The sequence below is a fragment of the Salvelinus fontinalis genome, chromosome 31 (genome assembly GCF_029448725.1).
Source record: "Salvelinus fontinalis isolate EN_2023a chromosome 31, ASM2944872v1, whole genome shotgun sequence".
Lineage (NCBI taxonomy): Eukaryota > Metazoa > Chordata > Actinopteri > Salmoniformes > Salmonidae > Salvelinus > Salvelinus fontinalis.
Genome location: NC_074695.1, coordinates 222,104 through 246,714, shown reverse-complemented (window position 1 = coordinate 246,714; position 24,611 = coordinate 222,104). Strand labels below are relative to the sequence as shown.

Sequence of the window (24,611 nt, the reverse complement as noted above, 5' to 3'; positions counted from 1 at the left end):
TAGTGTGTAGGGAATAGGGTTCCATTTGGTACGCAGTATGTCTAGTGTAAAAGGAATAGTGTTCCATTTGGTACGCAGTATGTCTAGTGTCTAGGGAATAGGGTTCCATTTGGTACGCAGTATGTCTAGTGTCTAGGGAATAGTGTTCCATTTGGTACGCAGTATGTCTAGGGAATAGTGTTCCATTTGGTACGCAGTATGTCTAGGGAATAGGGTTCCATTTGGTACGCAATATGTCTAGTGTATAGGGAATAGGGTTCCATTTGGTACGCAGTATGTCTAGTGTCTAGGGAATAGTGTTCCATTTGGTACGCAGTATGTCTAGTGTCTAGGGAATAGGGTTCCATTTGGTACGCAGTATGTCTAGGGAATAGGGTTCCATTTGGTACGCAGTATGTCTAGTGTGTAGGGAATAGGGTTCCATTTGGTACGCAGTATGTCTAGGGAATAGGGTTCCATTTGGTACGCAGTATGTCTAGTGTCTAGGGAATAGGGTTCCATTTGGTACGCAGTATGTCTAGTGTCTAGGGAATAGGGTTCCATTTGGTACGCAGTATGTCTAGTGTCTAGGGAATAGGGTTCCATTTGGTACGCAGTATGTCTAGTGTCTAGGGAATAGGGTTCCATTTGGTACGCAGTATGTCTAGGGAATAGGGTTCCATTTGGTACGCAGTATGTCTAGTGTGTAGGGAATAGGGTTCCATTTGGTACGCAGTATGTCTAGTGTCTAGGGAATAGGGTTCCATTTGGTACGCAGTATGTCTAGTGTCTAGGGAATAGGGTTCCATTTGGTACGCAGTATGTCTAGTGTCTAGGGAATAGGGTTCCATTTGGTACGCAGTATGTCTAGTGTCTAGGGAATAGGGTTCCATTTGGTACGCAGTATGTCTAGTGTCTAGGGAATAGGGTTCCATTTGGTACGCAGTATGATTTATTTATTAGAAAACACAAAGACTTCAAGCTGTCGATGCGTTTCTGTTCGGGTTTATTTCTGTTTTCCAGCTATTTATATCCTCATCATGACAAGATTGTCTTCTAACATGACTGTGTGTGTGTGTGTGTGTCTGTGTGTGTGTGTGTGTGTGCGTGCGTGCGTGCGTGCATGCGTGCGTGTGTGTGTGCATGTGTTTCTGCTCTTCTACCTTAATCATTAGCTTGTCTGCTAAGAAGCCCTAACTGAACACGACACGGTGAGAGCTGTGATGAAGAGATGAGCCTCTCCAACTCAAACTGCATCTGTGGTTTGTTCCCAAAGCATTGGTAATAGTACCAGTCAAAAGTTTGGACACACCTAGTCACATTGGCTACGCGGGCTATCTGCATTGTGTCCCGCCACCTGCCAACCCCTCTTTTTACGCTACTGGTCCTCTCTGTTCATCATATACTGTATGCATAGTCACTTTAATCATACCTACATGTACATACTACCTCAATTAGCCCGACTAACCGGTGTCTGTATATAGCATTTATGATACCTCATTCATTTGTTTATAAAAACGGTATAACCATAGTATAAAGTGTATTACACAGTTGGCCTATAGTTTACAGTTAGTCCTATAGCTTACAGTTAGTCCTATAGCTTACAGTTAGTCCTATAGTTTACAGTTAGTCCTATAGTTTACAGTTAGTCCTATAGCTTACAGTTAGTCCTATAGTTTACAGTTAGTCCTATAGCTTACAGTTAGTCCTATAGTTTACAGTTAGTCCTATAGCTTACAGTTAGTCCTATAGTTTACAGTTAGTCCTATAGCTTAGTTAGTCCTATAGCTTACAGTTAGTCCTATAGCTTACAGTTAGTCCTATAGCTTACAGTTAGTCCTATAGCTTACAGTTAGTCCTATAGCTAACAGTTAGGTCTATAGCTAACAGTTAGTCCTATAGCTAACAGTTAGTCCAATAGCTTACAGTTAGGCCTATAGCTTACAGTTAGTCCTATAGCTTACACAGTTAGTCCTATAGCTTACAGTTAGGCCTATAGCGTACAGTTAGTCCTATAGCTTACAGTTAGTCCTATAGCTTAAGGTTAGGCCTATAGTTTACAGTTAGTCCTATAGCTTACTGTTAGTCTTATAGCTTACAGTTAGTCCTATAGCTTACAGTTAGGCCTATAGTTTACAGTTAGTACTATAGCTTACACAGTTAGTCTTATAGCTTACAGTGCTGTCAGATCAAGGTAGGCAGGGTAGGCCGTGACTAACCCTGTGAAAATGAATGAAAATATAACTGCGGGAGGATAGGCCGGAGGACAGGCCGGAGGATAGGCGGGAGGATAGGCCGGAGGATAGGCCGGAGGATAGGTGGGAGGATAGGCAGGAGGATAGGCGGGAGGATAGGCGGGAGGATAGGCCCGAGGATAGGCCGGAGGATAGGCGGGAGGATAGGCGGGAGGATAGGCCGGAGGATAGGCCGGAGGATAGGTGGGAGGATAGGCAGGAGGATAGGCGGGAGGATAGGTGGGAGGATAGGTGGGAGGATAGGCCGGAGGACAGGCCGGAGGATAGGCGGGAGGATAGGCCCGAGGATAGGCCGGAGGATAGGTGGGAGGATAGGCGGGAGGATAGGCCGGAGGATAGGCCGGAGGATAGGTGGGAGGATAGGCAGGAGGATAGGCGGGAGGATAGGCGGGAGGATAGGCTGGAGGATAGGCGGGAGGATAGGCGGGAGGATAGGCTGGAGGATAGGCGGGAGGATAGGCAGGAGGATAGGCGGGAGGATAGGCTAGAGGATAGGTGGGAGGATAGGCGGGAGGACAGGCGGGAGGATAGGCCGGAGGATAGGCCGGAGGATAGGCGGGAGGTTAGGTGGGAGGATAGGCGGGAGGACAGGTGGGAGGATAGGCCGGAGGATAGGCAGGAGGATAGGCCGGAGGATAGGCCGGAGGATAGGCCGGAGGATAGGCAGGGATCGTCACACGTCATCTGTCGCCTTTTGGCGGTTCCGTTTTACAGCTAGCTACAGGAAGCTGATCAGGATGACATATGTCATCTGAAACCGTTTTCAACGTTGGATTCCCTAGAGAAACACGGGGCGATGAAATATGGAAGACCAACACCTGAGCGACCTACATCAAAGGAAAAAAAAAAAAAAAAAATCTGAGTAGTATCAACAGACCGAGGCTGTGCTGCTAGCAGCCGACTCTACTGCTTCCCCTGCCTGCTGTTCATCCACCAGCGACAGACAGCGTGTGTGGACAAGAGCTAGTTAGTGAGACTTGAACAACTAGCCTATAGCACTGAACCAGCATGGGGAAAACGATGTCTCATCCAAAGCAAGATAGTTCTGAAGACATTTAACAGCTCACGGATAGATCTGGTGTTGAATGGACAACGGAGGTTGAATATCAGCATGTACAATGCAAAAGTAAAAGACAAAAGGGGAGATTTGGAAATACCTAATTAATGCTACCTAGGTAAACAGAGGTTGCCATTTTCGTGGCAATGATGACTGTCAGCTCATCAATCAGGTCCAGGGGAAACTACGTGGATTAAATGCCTTTAAATAAATGACAAAGAACAGTTAGCAACTCATTTAGTGTAACGATCGTCTGTTGAAGAAGAGGTGGACCAAAGCGCAGCGTGGTAAGTGTTCATACTTTTCTTTCAACTGAACACTAAATACAAAAATAACAAAGAGAAGGAACGAAACAGTCCTGTTAGGTGCAGAAACACAAAACAGAAAATAACTACCCACAAAGCATCAGTGGGGAAAGGCAACCTAAGTATGGTTCTCAATCAGAGACAATGATAGACAGCTGCCTCTGATTGAGAACCATACCCGGACAAACACACAGAAATACAAATCATAGAAAAAGGAACATAGAATGCCCACCCAAATCACACCCTGACCAAACCAAAATAGAGACATAAAAAGCTCTCTACGGGCGTGACATTTAGACTGCCACCATGTTAGCTTTTTGCTCATGACCTATGATGGAATTTTTTGAATGAAACTGACGCACTCTTCCATGTTCCGCAAAAACATTCTGTGTTCCGCAAAAACAAAGTGATGTATATGCGTGTCTGCTGTACCCGTATATCAACGACTGGAACGGCAGCGACAAGACTTGGATAGTTTCTATGAGCGATTCGAGCAGAAAAGCAATGAATTGGGTTCTGGCAGAACGCGGAACTGTATGCAACAAGGCACTACAGTAATACTGCAGAAAAACACAGCAAAAGAATACACGATTTGGCCTAAATGCAAAGCATTTTGTTTGGGGCAAATCCAACACAACACATCATTAAGTAACTGCCTCCTTATTTTCAAGCAAAGTGTTAGCTGCATCATGTTATGGGTATCCTTGACATTGGCAAATACTGGAGAGTTTTTCAGGATAAAAAGAAATGGGAGGGAGATAAGCACAGGCAAAATCCTGGAATGATAGCGGGGTGAACAGGCAGTGGCTCGGGTGGATGTCGTCCTTGAGATCTTCTTGGCCTTTCTGTGACATTGGGTGCTCCAGGTGTACTGGAGGGCAAGTAGTTTTCCCCCGGTGATACGTTGTGCAAACCGCACCACCTTCTGGAGAGCCCTGCGGTTGCGGACGGTGCAGTTACAGTACCAGGCGGTGATACAGTCCGACAGGATGCTCTCAATTGTGCATCTGTAAAAGTTCATCAGGGTTTTAGGTGACAAGCCAATTTTCTTCAGCCTCCTGAGGTTGAAGAGGCGCTCTTGCGCCTTCTTTGCCAATCTGTCTGCGTGGGTGGACCATTTCAGTTCGTCAGTGATGTGTACGCCGAGGAACTTAAAACTTTCCACCTTCACTGCTGTCCCGTCGATGTGGATAGGGGGGTGCTCCCTCTGCTGTTTCCTGAAGTCCACGATCATCTCCTTTGTTCAGTTGACGTTGAGTGAGAGGTTATTTTCCTGACACCACACTCTGCCAGAGCCCTCACCTCCCCCTTGTAGCCTACTACTGTAGTGTCGTCTGCAAACTTGATGATTGAGTTGGAGGCGTGCATGGCTACGCAGTCATGGGTGAACAGGGAGTACAGGAGGGGGCTGAGCACGCACCCTTGTGGGGCCCCATTGTTGAGGATCAGCGAAGTGGAGCTGTTGTTTCCTACCTTCACCACCTGGGGGGCGGCCCGTCAGGAAGTCCAGGACCCAGTTGCACAAGACGGGGTTCAGTCCCAGGGCCTAAAGCCTAATGATGAGCTTGGAGGGTACTATGGTGTTGAATATTGAGCTGTAGTTATTGAGCAGCATTCTTACATAGGTATTCCTCATATAGGTATTCTTCTTGTCCAGATGGGATAGGTCAGTGTGCAGGGTGTTGGCGATTGCATCATCTGTGGACCTATTGAGGCGGTAAGCAATTTTCAGTGGGTTGAGGGTGAAAGGTACGGTAGGAAGTGATATGATCTTTGACTTGTCTCTCAAAGAACTTCACGATGACAGAAGTGAGTGTTACGGGGCGATAGTCATTTAGTTCAGTTATCTTTGCATTCTTGTGTACAGAAACAATGGTGGCCCTCTTGAAGCATGTGGGAACAGCAGACTGGGATAGGGAGAGATTGAATATGTCCGTAAACACGCCAGCCAGCTGGTCTGCGCATGCTCTGAGGACGCGTGTAGGGATGCCTTCTGGGCTGGCAGCCTTGCGAGGATTAACACGTTTAAATGTCTTACTCTCGTCGGCCACAGAGAAGGAGAGCCCACAGCTTGTCCGGAAGCAAGACGTTCATGTCCGCGACGTTGCTGGTTTTCCTTTTGTAGTCCGTGATTGTCTGTAGACCCTGACACATACATATTGTTTCCGAGCCGTTGAATTGCGACTCCACTTTGTCTCTATACTGATGTTTTGCCTGTTTGATTGCCTTACTGAGGCAAACAGACTACTAGGTTAATATTCTGCCATATTCCCAGTCACTTTGCCATGGTTAAATGTGGTGGTTCGCGCTTTCAGTTTTGTGTGAATGCTGCCATCTATCCATGGTTTCTGGTTAGGGGTACGTTTTAATAGTCACAATGGGTACAACATCTCCTATACACTTCTTGATAAACTCAGTAACCATCTCAGTGTACAAGTCAATATTATTCTCGGAAGCTACCCAAAACATATCCCATTCCGCATGATTCCGATTGGTCAGACCAGCCAGCGTTGAATTGTCCTTAGCCCAGGTACTTCCTGTTTGAGATTCTGCCTATTGGAAGGGAGGAGAAAAATGCAGTCGTGGTCAGATTTGCCGAAAGGAGGGCGGGGGAGGGCCTTGAATGCATTGCGGAAGTTAGAGTAACAATGGTCGAATGTTTTCCGAGCGCGAGTACTACAGTCGATATGCTGACAGAATTTAGGTAGCCTTTTCCTCAAATTTTCTTTGTTAAAATCCCAAGCTACAATAAATGCAGCTTCAGGATATATGGTTTCCAGTTTGCATAAAGTCCAGTGAAGTTCCTTGAGGGCCGTAGTGGTATCGGCTTGAAGGAGGATATACACGGCTGTGACAATAACCGAAGAGAATTCTCTTGGGAGATAATACAGTCAGCATTGGATTGTGAGGTATTCTTTTTTATTATTATTATTTATTTATTTTACCCCCTTTTCTTATTTATTTATTTTACCCCCCCAAGTGCTCCCTGTATTCCATTCCAAGAGCTCCCTGTATTCCATTCCAAGAGCTCCCTGTATTCCATTCCTAGAGCTCCCTGTATTCCATTCCAAGAGCTCCCTGTATTCCATTCCAAGAGCTCCCTGTATTCCATTCCAAGAGCTGCCTGTATTCCATTCATAGTGCTCCCTGTATTCCATTCCAAGAGCTCCCTGTATTCCATTCCAAGAGCTCCCTGTATTCCATTCCAAGAGCTCCCTGTATTCCATTCCAAGAGCTGCCTGTATTCCATTCCTAGAGCTCCCTGTATTCCATTCCAAGAGCTCCCTGTATTCCATTCCAAGAGCTCCCTGTATTCCATTCCAAGAGCTCCCTTTATTCCATTCACAGTGCTCCCTGTATTCCATTCCAAGAGCTCCCTGTATTCCATTCCTAGAGCTCCCTGTATTCCATTCCTAGAGCTCCCAGTATTCCATTCCAAGAGCTTCCTGTATTCCATTCCAAGAGCTGCCTGTATTCCATTCATAGTGCTCCCTGTATTCCATTCCAAGAGCTCCCTGTATTCCATTCCAAGAGCTGCCTGTATTCCATTCATAGTGCTCCCTGTATTCCATTCCAAGAGCTCCCTGTATTCCATTCTCAGAGCTCCCAGTATTCCATTCCTAGAGCTCCCTGTATTCCATTCCTAGAGCTCCCTGTATTCCATTCCAAGAGCTCCCTGTAGTACAGTCTGTCACATCACAAGTACAGCCTGTCACACCACTAGTACAGCCTGTCACACCACTAGTACAGCCTGTCACACCACTAGTACAGTCTGTCACATCACTAGTACAGTCTGTCACACCACTAGTACAGCCTGTCACACCACTAGTACAGTCTGTCACATCACTAGTACAGTCTGTCACACCACTAGTACAGCCTGTCACACCACTAGTACAGTCTGTCACACCACTAGTACAGCCTGTCACACCACTAGTACAGCCTGTCACATCACTAGTACAGCCTGTCACATCACTAGTACAGTCTGTCACACCACTAGTACAGTCTGTCACATCACTAGTACAGCCTGTCACACCACTAGTACAGCCTGTCACATCACTAGTACAGTCTGTCACATCACTAGTACAGTCTGTCACACCACTAGTACAGCCTGTCACACCACTAGTACAGTCTGTCACATCACTAGTACAGTCTGTCACACCACTAGTACAGCCTGTCACACCACTCGTACAGCCTGTCACACCACTAGTACAGCCTGTCACACCACTAGTACAGCCTGTCACATCACTAGTACAGCCTGTCACACCACTAGTACAGTCTGTCACATCACTAGTACAGCCTGTCACACCACTAGTACAGTCTGTCACATCACTAGTACAGTCTGTCACACCACTAGTACAGTCTGTCACACCACTAGTACAGCCTGTCACATCACTAGTACAGCCTGTCACACCACTAGTACAGTCTGTCACACCACTAGTACAGTCTGTCACACCACTAGTACAGCCTGTCACACCACTAGTACAGCCTGTCACACCACTAGTACAGACTGTCACACCACTAGTACAGTCTGTCACATCACTCGTACAGCCTGTCACACCACTAGTACAGACTGTCACACCACTAGTACAGTCTGTCACACCACTAGTACAGCCTGTCACACCACTAGTACAGACTGTCACACCACTAGTACAGCCTGTCACACCACTCGTACAGCCTGTCACACCACTAGTACAGACTGTCACACCACTAGTACAGTCTGTCACACCACTAGTACAGCCTGTCACACCACTAGTACAGCCTGTCACACCACTAGTACAGCCTGTCACACCACTAGTACAGTCTGTCACACCACTAGTACAGTCTGTCACACCACTAGTACAGTCTGTCACATCACTAGTACAGTCTGTCACACCACTAGTACAGTCTGTCACACCACTAGTACAGTCTGTCACAACACTAGTACAGCCTGTCACACCACTAGTACAGCCTGTCACACCACTAGTACAGCCTGTCACACCACTAGTACAGCCTGTCACACCACTAGTACAGCCTGTCACACCACTAGTACAGTCTGTCACACCACTAGTACAGTCTGTCACATCACTAGTACAGTCTGTCACACCACTAGTACAGTCTGTCACACCACTAGTACAGTCTGTCACATCACTAGTACAGTCTGTCACACCACTAGTACAGTCTGTCACACCACTAGTACAGCCTGTCACACCACTAGTACAGCCTGTCACACCACTAGTACAGTCTGTCACACCACTAGTACAGTCTGTCACATCACTAGTACAGTCTGTCACACCACTAGTACAGTCTGTCACACCACTAGTACAGTCTGTCACATCACTAGTACAGTCTGTCACATCACTAGTACAGCCTGTCACACCACTAGTACAGTCTGTCACATCACTAGTACAGTCTGTCACACCACTAGTACAGTCTGTCACATCACTAGTACAGCCTGTCACACCACTAGTACAGCCTGTCACACCACTAGTACAGCCTGTCACATCACTAGTACAGCCTGTCACAGAGGTTCAGTGGGTTGATAACACACTAACGTTGAGTAAACTATAAGACTGGCTCTATGGAAATACATCAATCATATCACACACAGCCACGAATATACACACGTACACACACACACGTACACACACACACACACAGACCTACACACACACTCAGACCTGCTGAAATCAGTCAGCTTACAAATCAAATGATACAGCCCTTGCCATACCAAACACACACTCACACACACAGAACACACACGCATACACACGCAGAACACACACGCAGAACACACACGCAGAACACACGCAGAACACACACGCAGAACACACGCATAACACACACACACACCTAACAATAGTGCACACACAGATTGACACAGCATTAAAGTATGACCTTCATGTACATACAGAGAGAGACCAGCCTGATATCTGCCTGAGACCAGCCTGAGACCAGCCTGAGACCGGCCTGAGACCAGCCTGATACCAACCTGAGACCACCCTGATACCAGCCTGAAACCAGCCTGAGACCAGCCTGAGACCGGCCTGAGACCAGCCTGATACCAACCTGAGACCACCCTGATACCAGCCTGAAACCAGCCTGAGACCAGCCTGAGACCAGCCTGATACCAGCCTGAGACCAGCCTGAGACCAGCCTGAGACCAGCCTGAAACCAGCCTGAGACCAGCCTGATATCTGCCTGAGACCAGCCTGAGACCGGCCTGAGACCAGCCTGAGACCAGCCTGAGACCAGCCTGATATCTGCCTGAGACCAGCCTGAGACCGGCCTGAGACCGGCCTGAGATCAGCCTGAGACCAGCCTGATACCTGCCTGAGACCAGCCTGAGACCAGCCTGATACCAGCCTGATACCAGCCTGAGACCAGTCTGATACCTGCCTGAGACCAGCCTGAGACTAGCCTGAGACCAGTCTGATACCTGCCTGAGATCTGCCTGAGACCAGCCTAATACCAGGCTGAGACCAACCTGAGACCCGCCTGAGACCAGCCTGAGACCAGCCTGAGACCAGCCTGAGACCAACCTGTTATCTGCCTGAGACCAGCCTGAGACCAGCCTGATATCTGCCTGAGACCAGCCTGAGACCAGCCTGAGACCAGCCTGATATCTGTCTGAGACCAACCTGAGACCAGCCTGATACCTGCCTGAGACGAGCCTGAGACCAGCCTGAGACCTGCCTGATATCTGCCTGAGACCAGCCTGAGACCAGCCTGAGACCAGCCTGATATCTGTCTGAGACCAACCTGAGACCAGCCTGATATCTGCCTGAGACCAGCCTGAGACCAGCCTGAGACCTGCCTGATATCTGCCTGAGACCAGCCTGAGACCAGTCTGAGACCAGCCTAATATCTGCCTGAGACCAGCCTGATACCAGCCTGAGACCAACCTGAGACCCGCCTGAGACCAGCCTGAGACCAGCCTGAGACCAGCCTGAGACCAGCCTGAGACCAGCCTGATATCTGCCTGAGACCAGCCTGATACCAGCCTGAGACCAACCTGAGACCAACCTGAGACCAGCCTGAGACCAGCCTGAGACCAACCTGAGACCAGCCTGAGACCAGCCTGAGACCAGCCTGAGACCAGTTTGGGACTAGCCTGATATCTGCCTGAAACCAGCCTGAGACCAGCTTGAGACCGGCCTGAGATCAGCCTGAGACCAGCCTGATACCTGCCTGAGACCAGCCTGAGACCAGCCTGATACCAGCCTGATACCAGCCTGATACCAGCCTGAGACCAGCCTGATATCTGCCTGAGACCAGCCTGAGACCAGCCTGAGACCAGTCTGATACCAGCCTGAGATCTGCCTGAGACCAGCCTGATACCAGCCTGAGACCAACCTGAGACCCGCCTGAGACCAGCCTGAGACCAGCCTGAGACCAGCCTGAGACCAACCTGTTATCTGCCTGAGACCAGCCTGAGACCAGCCTGATATCTACCTGAGACCCGCCTGAGACCAGCCTGAGACCAGCCTGAGACCAGCCTGAGACCAACCTGTTATCTGCCTGAGACCAGCCTGAGACCAGCCTGATATCTGCCTGAGACCAGCCTGAGACCAGCCTGAGACCAGCCTGATATCTGTCTGAGACCAACCTGAGACCTGCCTGATATCTGCCTGAGACCAGCCTGAGACCAGCCTGAGACCTGCCTGATATCTGCCTGAGACCAGCCTGAGACCAACCTAATATCTGCCTGAGACCAGCCTGATACCAGCCTGAGACCAGCCTGAGACCAGCCTGAGACCAGCCTGAGACCAGCCTGATATCTGCCTGAGACCAGCCTGATACCAGCCTGAGACCAACCTGAGACCAACCTGAGACCAGCCTGAGACCAGCCTGAGACCAACCTGAGACCAGCCTGAGACCAACCTGAGACCAGCCTGAGACCAACCTGAGACCAGCCTGATACCAGCCTGTTATCTGCCTGAGACCAGCCTGAGACCAGCCTGAAACCAGCTTGCACCCAATACATACACACATAGAAGCCTAGAATTCCCTTTGAAAGACACAGCACGGTGTGTTTTACTAGAGTATTGAGCTAATGTTGCAACCGTAGGCTTGTCATAGCCTATTTCTCACATCCTTTTTTACATATAGCATTACCCAGTGTTACCCCATTCATTGTGTCCTGGATGATTGTCCTTGAATGGATACACCAACATATTGATCACATATAGACATGTCATTTATCCAAATATGTCCACTAGCATATACACATTGTAGGTTACTAACAATAGATTACTTCTCATATTATAAATGAACGTGTGCAGTCCATAAATCATTGACACAGTTTTCACTGTTGCCTGCAGTGAAACATCACATCACCTATAGTGATGTGGGTGGATGGTGGCTATGCTCCCTCGTCCATCTGTCTGGTGGACGAGCTCGACCTCGATGCATTACTACATGCAGGCTAACACACGTCCACTGCGGCTATGTCGGTCTCCGATCATTAACTGCGCTATTTCATTGGGAAACAAACAGATAACGCACGGGAACAACGGACGATGGCGAAATAAATGAATCCACATCGACTTACCCCGGACCACACTGGTTTTATCCATGTACATCGCGCAGCAAAACACAAATCCAGTCATTAAAAAAAACGAACGGGAGACAGAATTCCCCCAATCGCGACGGAATAAGCACCTAGACGATGGGACCGAGCCACACGGTTAAGGCTGTACTCCTAAAGCACTCCTCGGCTGTTCTGTCCGCCGCCGAAGGAACAGACAGCTAGACTACACAAAAATATATATAGGTTAGATAATGTAGGTTAAACGGTTGAGAGAGTGGGGTAAGGCAGTCGGGATTGCCCTCCCTGATCGTCAGAGCGTTGTCAAGGCAGCAGCAGCATCCTCTGCTCACTAGTGGCAACCGCAGGGATGCTATTAGCACCATCAAACACCCCGAAAGATTTTTTCCTCTTGACGACAGGTCGACTCGTAAAACAACACGACAGCCTTTCTAATCTATAGTGTTACAAATGTGACGCATGATACTCCATCAATGAAGGAAATTAAAAACAAAACAAATACAAATAAGTCTCAACGGATAATAAACTAAAATCTTCCGCTCCTGTGTAGCCCCCCACCCCGCTCTCTCTCTCCTCTCTGCTGCTGTGTGGCCCCCCCTACCCCTCTCTCTCCTCTCTGCTGCTGTGTGGCCCCCCACCCCTCTCTCTCTCTCCTCTCTGCTGCTGTGTAGGCCCCCCACCCCTCTCTCTCTCTCTCTCCTCTCTGCTGCTGTGTGGCCCCCCACCCCTCTCTCTCTCTCCTCTCTGCTGCTGTGTGGCCCCCCACCCCTCTCTCTCTCTCCTCTCTGCTGCTGTGTGGCCCCCCCACCACTCTCTCTCCTCTCTGCTGCTGGGTGGCCCCCCCCACCCCTCTCTCTCCTCTCTGCTGCTGTGTGGCCCCCCCACCCCTCTCTCTCCTCTCTGCTGCTGGGTGGCCCCCCACCCCTCTCTCTCTCCTCTCTGCTGCTGTGTAGCCCCCCACCCATCTCTCTCTCTCCTCTCTGCTGCTGTGTGGCCCCCCACCCCTCTCTCTCTCTCTCTCCTCTCCGCTGCTGTGTGGCCCCCCACCCCTCTCTCTCTCTCCTCTCTGCTGCTGTGTGGCCCCCCACCCCTCTCTCTCTCTCCTCTCTGCTGCTGTGTGGCCCCCCCACCCCTCTCTCTCTCCTCTCTGCTGCTGTGTGGCCCCCCCACCCCTCTCTCTCTCCTCTCTGCTGCTGTGTAGCCCCCCCCACCCCTCTCTCTCCTCTCTGCTGCTGTGTAGCCCCCCACCCCTCTTTCTCTCTCCTCTCTGCTGCTGTGTGTCCCCCCCCCCACCCCTCTCTCTCTCTCCTCTCCGCTGCTGGGTGGCCCCCCACCCCTCACTCTCTCTCCTCTCCGCTGCTGTGTGGCCCCCCACCCCTCTCTCTCCTCTCTGCTGCTGTGTGGCCCCCCACCCCTCACTCTCTCTCCTCTCCGCTGCTGTGTGGCCCCCCACCCCTCTCTCTCTACTCTCTGCTGCTGTGTGGCCCCCCACCCCTCTCTCTCTCCTCTCCGCTGCTGTGTGGCCCCCCACCCCTCTCTCTCTCTCCTCTCCGCTGCTGTGTGGCCCCCCACCCCTCTCTCTCTCTCCTCTCTGCTGCTGTGTAGCCCCCCCCCCCCCCACCCCTCTCTCTCTCTCCTCTCTGCTGCTGTGTGGCCCCCCACCCCTCTCTCTCTCTCCTCTCTGCTGCTGTGTAGCCCCCCACCCCTCACTCTCTCTCCTCTCTGCTGCTGTGTGGCCCCCCCCACCCCTCTCTCTCTCTCCTCTCCGCTGCTGTGTGGCCCCCCACCCCTCTCTCTCTCCTCTCTGCTGCTGTGTGGCCCCCCCACCCCTCTCTCTCTCTCCTCTCTGCTGCTGTGTGGCCCCCCCCACCCCTCTCTCTCTCTCCTCTCTGCTGCTGTGTGGCCCCCCCCACCCCTCTCGCTCTCCTCTCTGCTGCTGTGTGGCCCCCCACCCCTCTCTCTCTCTCCTCTCTGCTGCTGTGTGGCCCCCCACCCCTCTCTCTCTCTCCTCTCTGCTGCTGTGTGGCCCCCCACCCCTCTCTCTCTCTCTCTCTCTCCTCTCCGCTGCTGTGTGGCCCCCCACCCCTCTCTCTCTCTCCTCTCTGCTGCTGTGTGGCCCCCCCCACCCCTCTCTCTCTCTCCTCTCCGCTGCTGTGTGGCCCCCCACCCCTCTCTCTCTCTCCTCTCCGCTGCTGTGTGGCCCCCCACCCCTCTCTCTCTCCTCTCTGCTGCTGTGTGGCCCCCACCCCTCTCTCTCTCTCCTCTCCGCTGCTGTGTGGCCCCCCACCCCTCTCTCTCTCTCCTCTCTGCTGCTGTGTGGCCCCCCACCCCTCTCTCTCTCGCCTCTCCGCTGCTGTGTGGCCCCCCACCCCTCTCTCTCTCTCCTCTCTGCTGCTGTGTAGCCCCCCACCCCTCTCTCTCTCTCCTCTCTGCTGCTGTGTGGCCCCCCCACAGCAGAGCCTCCTTCCCTTTCATCCTTTCCTCTCTCACACCCCTCCGGTCTCTCCCTTCGTCTATCTCACTCTGACATCCTCCATCCATCTATCTCACTCTGACATCCTCCATCTATCTCACTCTGACATCCTCCCTCCATCTATCTCCCTCTGACATCCTCCCTCCATCTATTTCACTCTGACATCCTCCCTTCATCTATCTCACTCTGACATCCTCCATCTATCTCACTCTGACATCCTCCCTCCATCTATCTCACTCTGACATCCTCCCTCCATCTATCTCACTCTGACATCCTCCATCTATCTCACTCTGACATCCTCCCTCCATCTATCTCACTCTGACATCCTCCCTCCATCTATTTCACTCTGACATCCTCCCTTCATCTATCTCACTCTGACATCCTCCCTTCATCTATCTCACTCCGACATCCTCCATCTATCTCACTCCGACATCCTCCATCTATCTCACTCCGACATCCTCCCTCCATCTATCTCACTCCGACATCCTCCCTTCATCTATCTCACTCCGACATCCTCCATCTATCTCACTCCGACATCCTCCATCTATCTCACTCCGACATCCTCCATCTATCTCACTCTGACATCCTCCCTCCATCTATCTCACTCTGATATCCTCCCTCCATCTATCTCACTCCGACATCCTCCATCTATCTCACTCCGACATCCTCAATCTATCTCACTCTGACATCCTCCCTTCATCTATCTCACTCTGACATCCTCCCTCCATCTATCTCACTCTGACATCCTCCCTCCATCTATCTCACTCTGACATCCTCCCTCCATCTATCTCACTCTGACATCCTCCCTTCATCTATCTCACTCTGACATCCTCCCTCCATCTATCTCACTCTGACATCCTCCCTCCATCTATCTCACTCTGACATCCTCCATCTATCTATCTCACTCTGACATCCTCCCTCCATCTATCTCACTCTGACATCCTCCCTCCATCTATCTCACTCTGACATCATCCCTCCATCTATCTCACTCTGACATCCTCCATCTATCTATCTCACTCTGACATCCTCCCTTCATCTATCTCACTCTGACATCCTCCATCTATCTATCTCACTCTGACATCCTCCCTTCATCTATCTCACTCTGACATCCTTCATCTCTCACTCTGACATCCTCCCTCCATCTATCTCACTCCGACATCCTCCATCTATCTCACTCTGACATCCTCCCTTCATATATCTCACTCTGACATCCTCCCTTCATCTATTTCACTCTGACATCCTCCCATCATCTATCTCCCTCTGACATCCTCCCTCCATCTATCTCACTATGATATCCTCCCTTCATCTATCTCCCTCTGACATCCTCCATCTATCTCACTCTGAAATCCTCCCTTCATCTATCTCACTCTGACTCCCTCCATCTATCTCACTCTGAAATCCTCCCTCCATCTATCTCACTCCGACATCCTCCATCTATCTCACTCTGACATCCTCCCTTCATCTATCTCACTCTGAAATCCTCCCTCCATCTATCTCACTCTGACATCCTCCCTTCATCTATTTCACTCTGACATCCTCCCTCCATCTATCTCACTCTGACATCCTCCCTTCATCTATCTCACTCTGACATCATCCCTCCATCTATCTCACTCTGACATCCTCCCTTCATCTATCTCACTCCGACATCCTCCATCTATCTCCCTCTGAAATCCTCCATCTATCTCACTCTGACATCATCCCTTCATCTATCTCACTCTGATATCCTCCCTCCATCTATCTCACTCTGATATCCTCCCTCCATCTATCTCACTCTGACATCCTCCATCTATCTCCCTCTGAAATCCTCCATCTATCTCACTCTGACATCCTCCCTTCATCTATCTCACTCTGACATCCTCCCTCCATCTATCTCACTCTGACATCCTCCCTTCATCTATCTCACTCTGACATCCTCCCTCCATCTATCTCACTCTGACATCCTCCCTCTATCTATCTCACTCCGACATCCTCCATCTATCTCACTCCGACATCCTCCATCTATCTCACTCTGACATCCTCCCTCCATCTATCTCACTCTGACATCCTCCCTTCATCTATCTCACTCTGACATCCTCCCTTCATCTATCTCACTCTGACATCCTCCCTTCATCTATCTCACTCTGACATCCTCCCTTCATCTATCTCACTCTGACATCCTCCCTTCGTCTATCTCACTCCGACACCCTCCATCTATCTCACTCTGACATCCTCCCTCCATCTATCTCACTCCGACACCCTCCATCTATCTCACTCTGACATCCTCCCTCCATCTATCTCACTCTGACATCCTCCCTCCATCTATCTCACTCTGACATCCTCCCTTCGTCTATCTCACTCTGACATCCTCCCTTCGTCTATCTCACTCTGAAATCCTCCCTTCATCTATTTCACTCTGACATCCTCCCTTCGTCTATGTCATTCTGACATCCTCCATCTATCTCACTCTGACATCCTCCCTCCATCTATCTCACTCTGACATCATCCCTCCATCTATCTCACTCTGACATCCTCCCTTCGTCTATCTCACTCTGACATCCTCCCTTCGTCTATCTCACTCTGACATCCTCCCTCCATCTATCTCACTCTGACATCCTCCCTTCGTCTATCTCACTCTGACATCCTCCCTTCATCTATCTCACTCTGACATCCTCCCTTCATCTATCTCACTCTGACATCCTCCCTCCATCTATCTCACTCTGAAATCCTCCCTCCATCTATCTCACTCTGACATCCTCCATCTATCTCACTCTGACATCCTCCCTTCATCTATCTCACTCTGACATCCTCCCTTCATCTATCTCACTCTGACATCCTTCATCTATCTCACTCTGACATCCTCCCTCCATCTATCTCACTCTGACATCCTCCCTCCATCTATCTCACTCTGACATCCTCCCTTCATCTATCTCACTCTGACATCCTCCCTTCATCTATCTCACTCTGAAATCCTCCCTCCGTCTATCTCACTCTGACATCCTCCCTCCATCTATCTCACTCTGACATCCTCCCTTCATCTATCTCACTCTGAAATCATCCCTCCATCTATCTCACTCTGACATCCTTCATCTCTCACTCTGACATCCTCCCTTCATCTATCTCACTCTGACATCCTCCCATCACCTATCTCCGTTTCCTTGACAACACATTTGAGGTACAGAATATCAGTTTGGTTTTTCTGCGATCGGAACACACCACCTGTAGACAGACATGCTGCTCCATCATGTCACTATTGTTCTAGATGAAATACAGGTCTCATTGGCTAGCAGGATTTCAACCATGCTACAATTGAAAATGATAGTAGCCATATTGCCTTATTAATTAGCTGTTTGTTTATAGTCCTTATCGATGGCACCTTTCCCACAGACAGGTGACAGAACACATCTCAGCTAACTAACAGGGGGGGGGGGGGGTTATTCTGATTTATGACATTCTGATATATAACATCCAATATCAAAATCCTGTACGGCAGGCCTTCTGTGTGTGTGAGAGAGAGAGACTGTGTGTGTGTGTGTGTGTGTGTGTGTGTGTGTGTGTGTGTGTGAGAGACGTGTGTGTGTGTGGCTGTCATAGGTGGTAGGAATTATAGGGCTTCTCCTCCTCCTCCTCCCTCTCCTTGGCCCTTGTCAGGTCACCCTGCTGAGTGAGCATCTCTCCCCTCCAGCCCTGGCTCTCTCTACAGCCACTAAATGGAGAGATTTACCCTCTGATTTCCCCAGACAGAGTGCCATCTGCCCACTGTCACCACACACACACACACACACGCACACACAATACGGCAATGGAACATACAACACCATGCTAAGATTAAGACAATCACAGAGAGACGAACACACTCACACACACACAACACAACCAACACACACACACACACACACACACACACACACACACACACACACACACACACACACACACACACACACACACACACACACACACACACACACACACACACACACACACACACACACACATAGCCTATTGTACAGAAGACACAAATATAAACGAACACAAATGGTAACACACACACACCCACACACAGAATTGAATTTGCCATAAGCTGTGACCGTGACCGTGCCTGCCAAATACATCTGATTTGCTGTCACTGCTCTACAGAAGGGTAACAGGATACTCCACAACAACTGCACATCGATCAAATCAAATGTATTTATAAAGTCCTTCTCACATCAGCTGATGTCACAAAGTGCTGTACAGAAACCCAGCCTAAAACCCCCAAACAGCAAGCAATGCAGGTGTAGAAGCACGGTGGCTAGGAAAAAACTCCCTAGAAAGGCCAAAACCTAGGAAGAAACCTAGAGAGGAACCAGGCTATGAGGGGTGGCCAGTCCTCTTCTGGCTGTGCCGGGTGGAGATTATAACCTAGGAAGAAACCTAGAGAGGAACCAGGCTACGAGGGGTGGGCCAGTGAACAAACCCTTTCAAAACCCTAACACAATCACAATACCCATCTCAATTACGATGTATGCCATAAGGACATAATGTGATTGGCTTTAAATAAACCTTCAAATCTTTAGGCATGGTCTGTCCTCCAAATGGACACGCTTTATACAGGTGCTGGATATTAATTTGATCACTCCGTTATCGCTCAGAATTTGAGCGAGGTTGGGCATTGATGTTGGGCGATTAGGCCTGGCTCGCAGTCGGTCGTTCCAATTCATCCCAAAGGTGTTCGATGGGGTTGAGGTCAGGGCTCTGTGCAGGCCAGTCAAGTTCTTCCACACCGATCTCGACAAACCATTTCTTTATGGACCACGCTTTGTGCACAGGGGAATTGTCATGCTGAAACAGGAAAGGGCCTTCCCCAAACTGTTACCACAAAGTTGGAAGCACAGAATCGTCTAGATCAGTGGTTCCCAATCATTTTATAGTCCCGTACCCCTTTGCTCTTTATTTAACCATCTTACATATAAAACCTAATTTGTTCATCGAAAGTGGTGAATAACTCACCACAGGTTAATGAGAAGGGTGTGCTTGAAATTATGCAATAACTCTACAATGTTGGGTTGTATTGGAGAGAGTCTCAGTCTTAAATCATTTTCCACACACAGTCTGTGCCTGTATTTAGTTTTCATGCTAGTGAGGGCTGAGAATCCACTCTCACGTAGGTACGTGGTTGCAAAGGGCATCAGTGTCTTAACAGCGCGATTTTCCAAGGCAGGATACTCTGAGCGCAGCCCAATCCACAAATCTGGCAGTGGAAATGCTTCTGATCAAGTTCAATTTTCACAGAACCGCTTGTTGCAATTTCGATGAGGCTCTCTTGTTTCAGATATCGGTAAGTGGACTGGAGGCAGGGCATGAAAGGGATAACAAATCCAGTTGCTTGTGTCGTCCGTTTCGGGAAAGTACCTGCATAATTGCGCAACCAAATCACTCAGGTGCTTCACTATATCACATTTGACATTGTCCGTAAGCTTGAGTTAATTTGCGCACAAAACAATCATACAATGATGGAAAGACCTGTGTGTTGTCCTTGTTAATGCAGACTACAAGCTTCCCACAATAAGTTGGGTGAATTTTGGCCCATTCCTCCTGACAGAGCTGGTGTAACTGAGTCAGGTTTGTAGGCCTCCTTGCTCGTACACGCTTTTTCAGTTCTGCCCATAAATTTTCTATAGGATTGAGGTCAGGGCTTTGTGATGGCCACTCCAATACCTTGACTTCGTTGTCCTTAAGCCATTTTGCCAGAACATTGGAAGTATGCTTGAGGTCATTGTCCATTTGGAAGACCCATTTGCAACCAAGCTTTAACTTCCTGCCTGATGTCTTGAGATGTTGCTTCAATATATGCGCATAATTTTCTTGTCTCATGATGTCATCTATTTTGTGAAGTGCACGAGTCCCTCCTGCAGCAAAGCACCCCCACAACATGATGCTGAAGGTGAAGTTTTTAATTTAAGTTTTTATGTCAGAGTGAGATAATTACACTTTGGATGGTGTATCAATACACCCAGTCACTACAAAGATACAGGCGTCCTTCCTAACTCAGTTGTCTTTAATGGCCTTTAATTACATGTTACTTTTATTTCTTATTCTTATCCATCTTTTTTTTTTAAACTGCATTGTTGGTTAGGGACTCGTAAGTCAGCATTTCACTGTGAGGTCTACACTTGTTTTATTTGGCGCATGTGACTAATACAATTTAATTTGATTTGTGAGGAAGGAAACCGCTCAGGGATTTTACCATGAGGCCAATGGCGACTTTAAAACAGTTACAGAGTTTAATGGCTGTGATAGGAGAACACTGAGGATGGATCAACAACATTGTAGTTACTCCACAATACTAACCTAAATGACAAAGGGAAAAGAAGGAAGCCTGTACAGAATAAAAATATTCCAAAACATGCATCCTGTTTACAACAAGGCTCTAAAGTAATACTGGGGAAAAAATGTGGCAAAGCAATTCACTTTTTGTCCAGAATACAAATTGTTATGTTTGGGGCAAATCCATTACAACACTTTACTGAGTACCACTCTCCATATTTTCATAGTGGTGGCTGCATCATGTTATGGGTATGCTTGTAATCGCTAAGGACTGGGGAGTTTTTCAGGATAAAAAAAATAAACGGAATGGAGACAAGCACAGGCAAAATCCTAGAGGAATACTTGACTTAAATGGCACGACTTAAAAAGGGATGTCTAGCGATGATCAACAACCAATTCGACAGATCTTGAACCACCGGCCAACCCCTGCTTTACGCTACTGCTACTCCCTGTTCGTCATATATGCATAGTCACTTTAACCATATCTACATGTACATACTACCTCAATCGGCCTGACTAACCGGTGTCTGTATATAGCCTCGCTACTGTTATAGCCTCTCTATTGTATATAGCCTCGCTACTGTTATAGCCTCACTACTGTATGTAGCCCCTCTACTGTATGTAGCCTCAGCTACTGTTTTTCACTGTCTTTATACTGTTGTTTTTATTTCTTTACTTACCTATTGTTCACTTAATACCTTTTTTGCACTATTGGTTAGAGCCTGTAAGTAAGCATTTCACTGTAATTTCACCTGTTGTATTCGGCGCACGTGACAAATAAACTTTGACTTGATTTGAAGAAAAGAATAATGGGCAAATATTGTATAATTCAGGTGTGCCAAGCTCTTAGAAACTTACACAGAAAGACTCACAGCTGTAATCACTCTTAGAGACTTACCCAGAAAGACTCACAGCTGTAATCACTCTTAGAGACTTACCCAGAAAGACTCACAGCTGTAATCACTCTTAGAGACTTACCCAGAAAGACTCACAGCTGTAATCACTCTTAGAGACTTACCCAGAAAGACTCACAGCTGTAATCACTCTTAGAGACTTACCCAGAAAGACTCACAGCTGTAATCACTCTTAGAGACTTACCCAGGAAGACTCACAGCTGTAATCACTCTTAGAGACTTACCCAGGAAGACTCACAGCTGTAATCACTCTTAGAGACTTACCCAGGAAGACTCACAGCTGTAATCGCTCTTAGAGACTTACCCAGGAAGACTCACAGCTGTAATCACTCTTAGAGACTTATCCAGAAAGACTCACAGCTGTAATCACTCTTAGAGACTTACCCAGGAAGACTCACAGCTGTAATCACTCTTAGAGACTTACACAGAAAGACTCACAGCTGTAATCACTCTTAGAGACTTACCCAGAAAGACTCACAGCTGTAATCACTCTTAGAGACTTACCCAGAAAGACTCACAGCTGTAATCACTCTTAGAGACTTACCCAGAAAGACTCACAGCTGTAATCACTCTTAGAGACTTAGCCAGAAAGACTCACAGCTGTAATCACTCTTAGAGACTTACCCAGGAAGACTCACAGCTGTAATCACTCTTAGAGACTTACCCAGAAACACTCACAGCTGTAATGACTCTTAGAGACTCACCCAGAAACACTCACAGCTGTATTCGCTGCAACAGGTGATTCTAAAATGTATTAACTGGTGTGAATACCTATGTAAATGAGATATTTCTGTATTTAATTTTCAAAAAATATAAATGTCTAAAAACATGTTTTCACTTTGTCATTATGGGTTATTGTGTGTAGAAAAATATATATATTTTGAATTCAGGCTGTAACACAACAAAATGTGGAATAAGTCAAGGGGGTGTGAAAACTTATTGAAGATACTGTATATGTAGGTCTATAATGTTTTATAAGCATTTTATATTCTTCTGCTTCGTCACAAATGTGGTGTTTGACTGGAAAAGGATGATCATTACAACGTGAACAGTAGGAGTAAAGGTTCTATCTCATTATCATCCTACAGATGACAGTATCGTAGTTCTTTTAAATACGTTTATCGCAAGTGATAAGAGTGACTATGCCCTCTCCTGGCGAGGAGACATCGGTGTGGGCTATCATCGGTGTGGGCTATCATCGGTGTGGGCTATCATCGGTGTGGGCTATCATCGGTGTGGGCTATCATTGGTGTGGGCTATCATCGGTGTGGGCTATCATCGGTGTGGGCTATCATCGGTGTGGGCTATCATCGGTGTGGGCTATCATTGGTGTGGGCTATCATCGGTGTGGGCTATCATCAGTGTGGGCTATCATCAGTGTAGGCTATCATCGGGGTGGCAGGTAGCCTAGTGGTTAGAGTGTTGGGCCAGTAACTGAAAGGTTACTAGATCGAATGCCAGAGCTGACAAGTAAAAAATCTGTCGTTCTGACCCTATTTTGACAATAAACGTACATGTTGTAAAGGACCTCATTTATGTTTTTTTTCCATCAAAGCTCATGAAACAGATAAACGAAAACGTGGAAATGTTGAATAACGTTAGTATAACTTTAAACCGTCCCCTCGCCCCGACACGGGCGCGAACCAGGGACCTTCTGCACACATCAATAACGGTCGCCCACGAAGCATCGTTACCCATCGCTCCACAAAGGCCTAGTAGCCACGTCAAAGACGCATCAACAAAATATTGGCACATTACATTTTGTTACAGACCATCGTAACAAAAGTAAACCTTGAATTTTTAGGTTTAAAATATCCCTCGTGTCCAGTGTTGATCTGGACACTAGCCAATATTGCGTCACTTTAATAATGTTTATATACTTTGCATTACTCGTCTCATATGTATATACTGTAAAGTCTGCAAGCGCGATATCAACCCAGAGCATATAGGACTGCTTTCTCTCTACCACATCACCGGATTCCTGACGCAAGCTCTGGACAATTACACCGTATCATCACAGCTAGCTAGCTGCAACCGAGTGGCTACTACTGGCTAACACCACTGTCCCGAAGCAAGCACCAGTTAGCCTTGAGCTAGCCTCGAGCTAGGCCCATCTGCCGGCTAGCTGAAGAGCTAGCGCTAGCGCCACTGCGCCAGACCCCCTCCGTCTGAGCAGACCACCCCCCGGGCTACTAACTTTATACGCCGCGTGCTAGCTTAGTGGAGGCCTCCTCTGCTCCATCTACGGCTGCCCCCTGGACACTATGATCACTTGGCTACATAGCTGATGCATGCTTGACTGTCCATTAATTCACGGTACTCCATTCTGTTTATTTGTGCTTTACCTGTCGGCTCTGTACTTTAACTCAGGATCTGTGTGTAGTTAATCCGACCCTCTCTGCCTAGTCGTCGCCATTTTTACCTGTTGTTGCTGTGTTAGACTAACACCCTGTTATTGCTGCTGTTATCTTACCTGTTGTTTTAGCTAGCTCTCCCAATCAAGACCTGCAATCACTTTATGCCTTATTGTATGTCTCTCTCAAATATCAATATGCCTTGCATACTGTTGTTCAGGCTAGTTTTCATTATCATTGTTTTGGTTTGCAATGGACCCTGTAGTTCCACTCTCCGTACCTCTGATACCCCCTTTGTCCCACCCCCCACACATGCGGTGACCTCACCCATTGAGACCAGCATGTCCAGAGATACAACCTCTCTTATCATCACCCAGTGCCTGGGCTTGCCTCCGCTGTACCCGCGCCCCTCCATACCCCTGTCTGCACATTATGCCCAGAATCTATTCTACCACGCCCATA

At 48.4% G+C, this 24,611-nt stretch overlaps 1 protein-coding gene across 2 annotated transcripts in view; it reads right to left on the bottom strand.

Moving 5' to 3' along the window:
* Nucleotides 1-24,611, bottom strand: part of fgd1 (FYVE, RhoGEF and PH domain containing 1) — a 131,063-nt gene that overhangs the window by 71,309 nt on the left and 35,143 nt on the right. The window contains exon 1 of one of the 2 annotated variants that reach the window (XM_055891060.1): nucleotides 12,127-12,690. The exons of the other annotated variant lie outside the window; for it this stretch is intronic. Coding sequence (XP_055747035.1) covers nucleotides 12,127-12,184 — 58 coding nt within the window. The 5' untranslated portion in view covers nucleotides 12,185-12,690. Of the gene's footprint in view, nucleotides 1-12,126; nucleotides 12,691-24,611 lie in introns of those variants that run through there. 2 annotated transcript variants of the gene reach the window in all.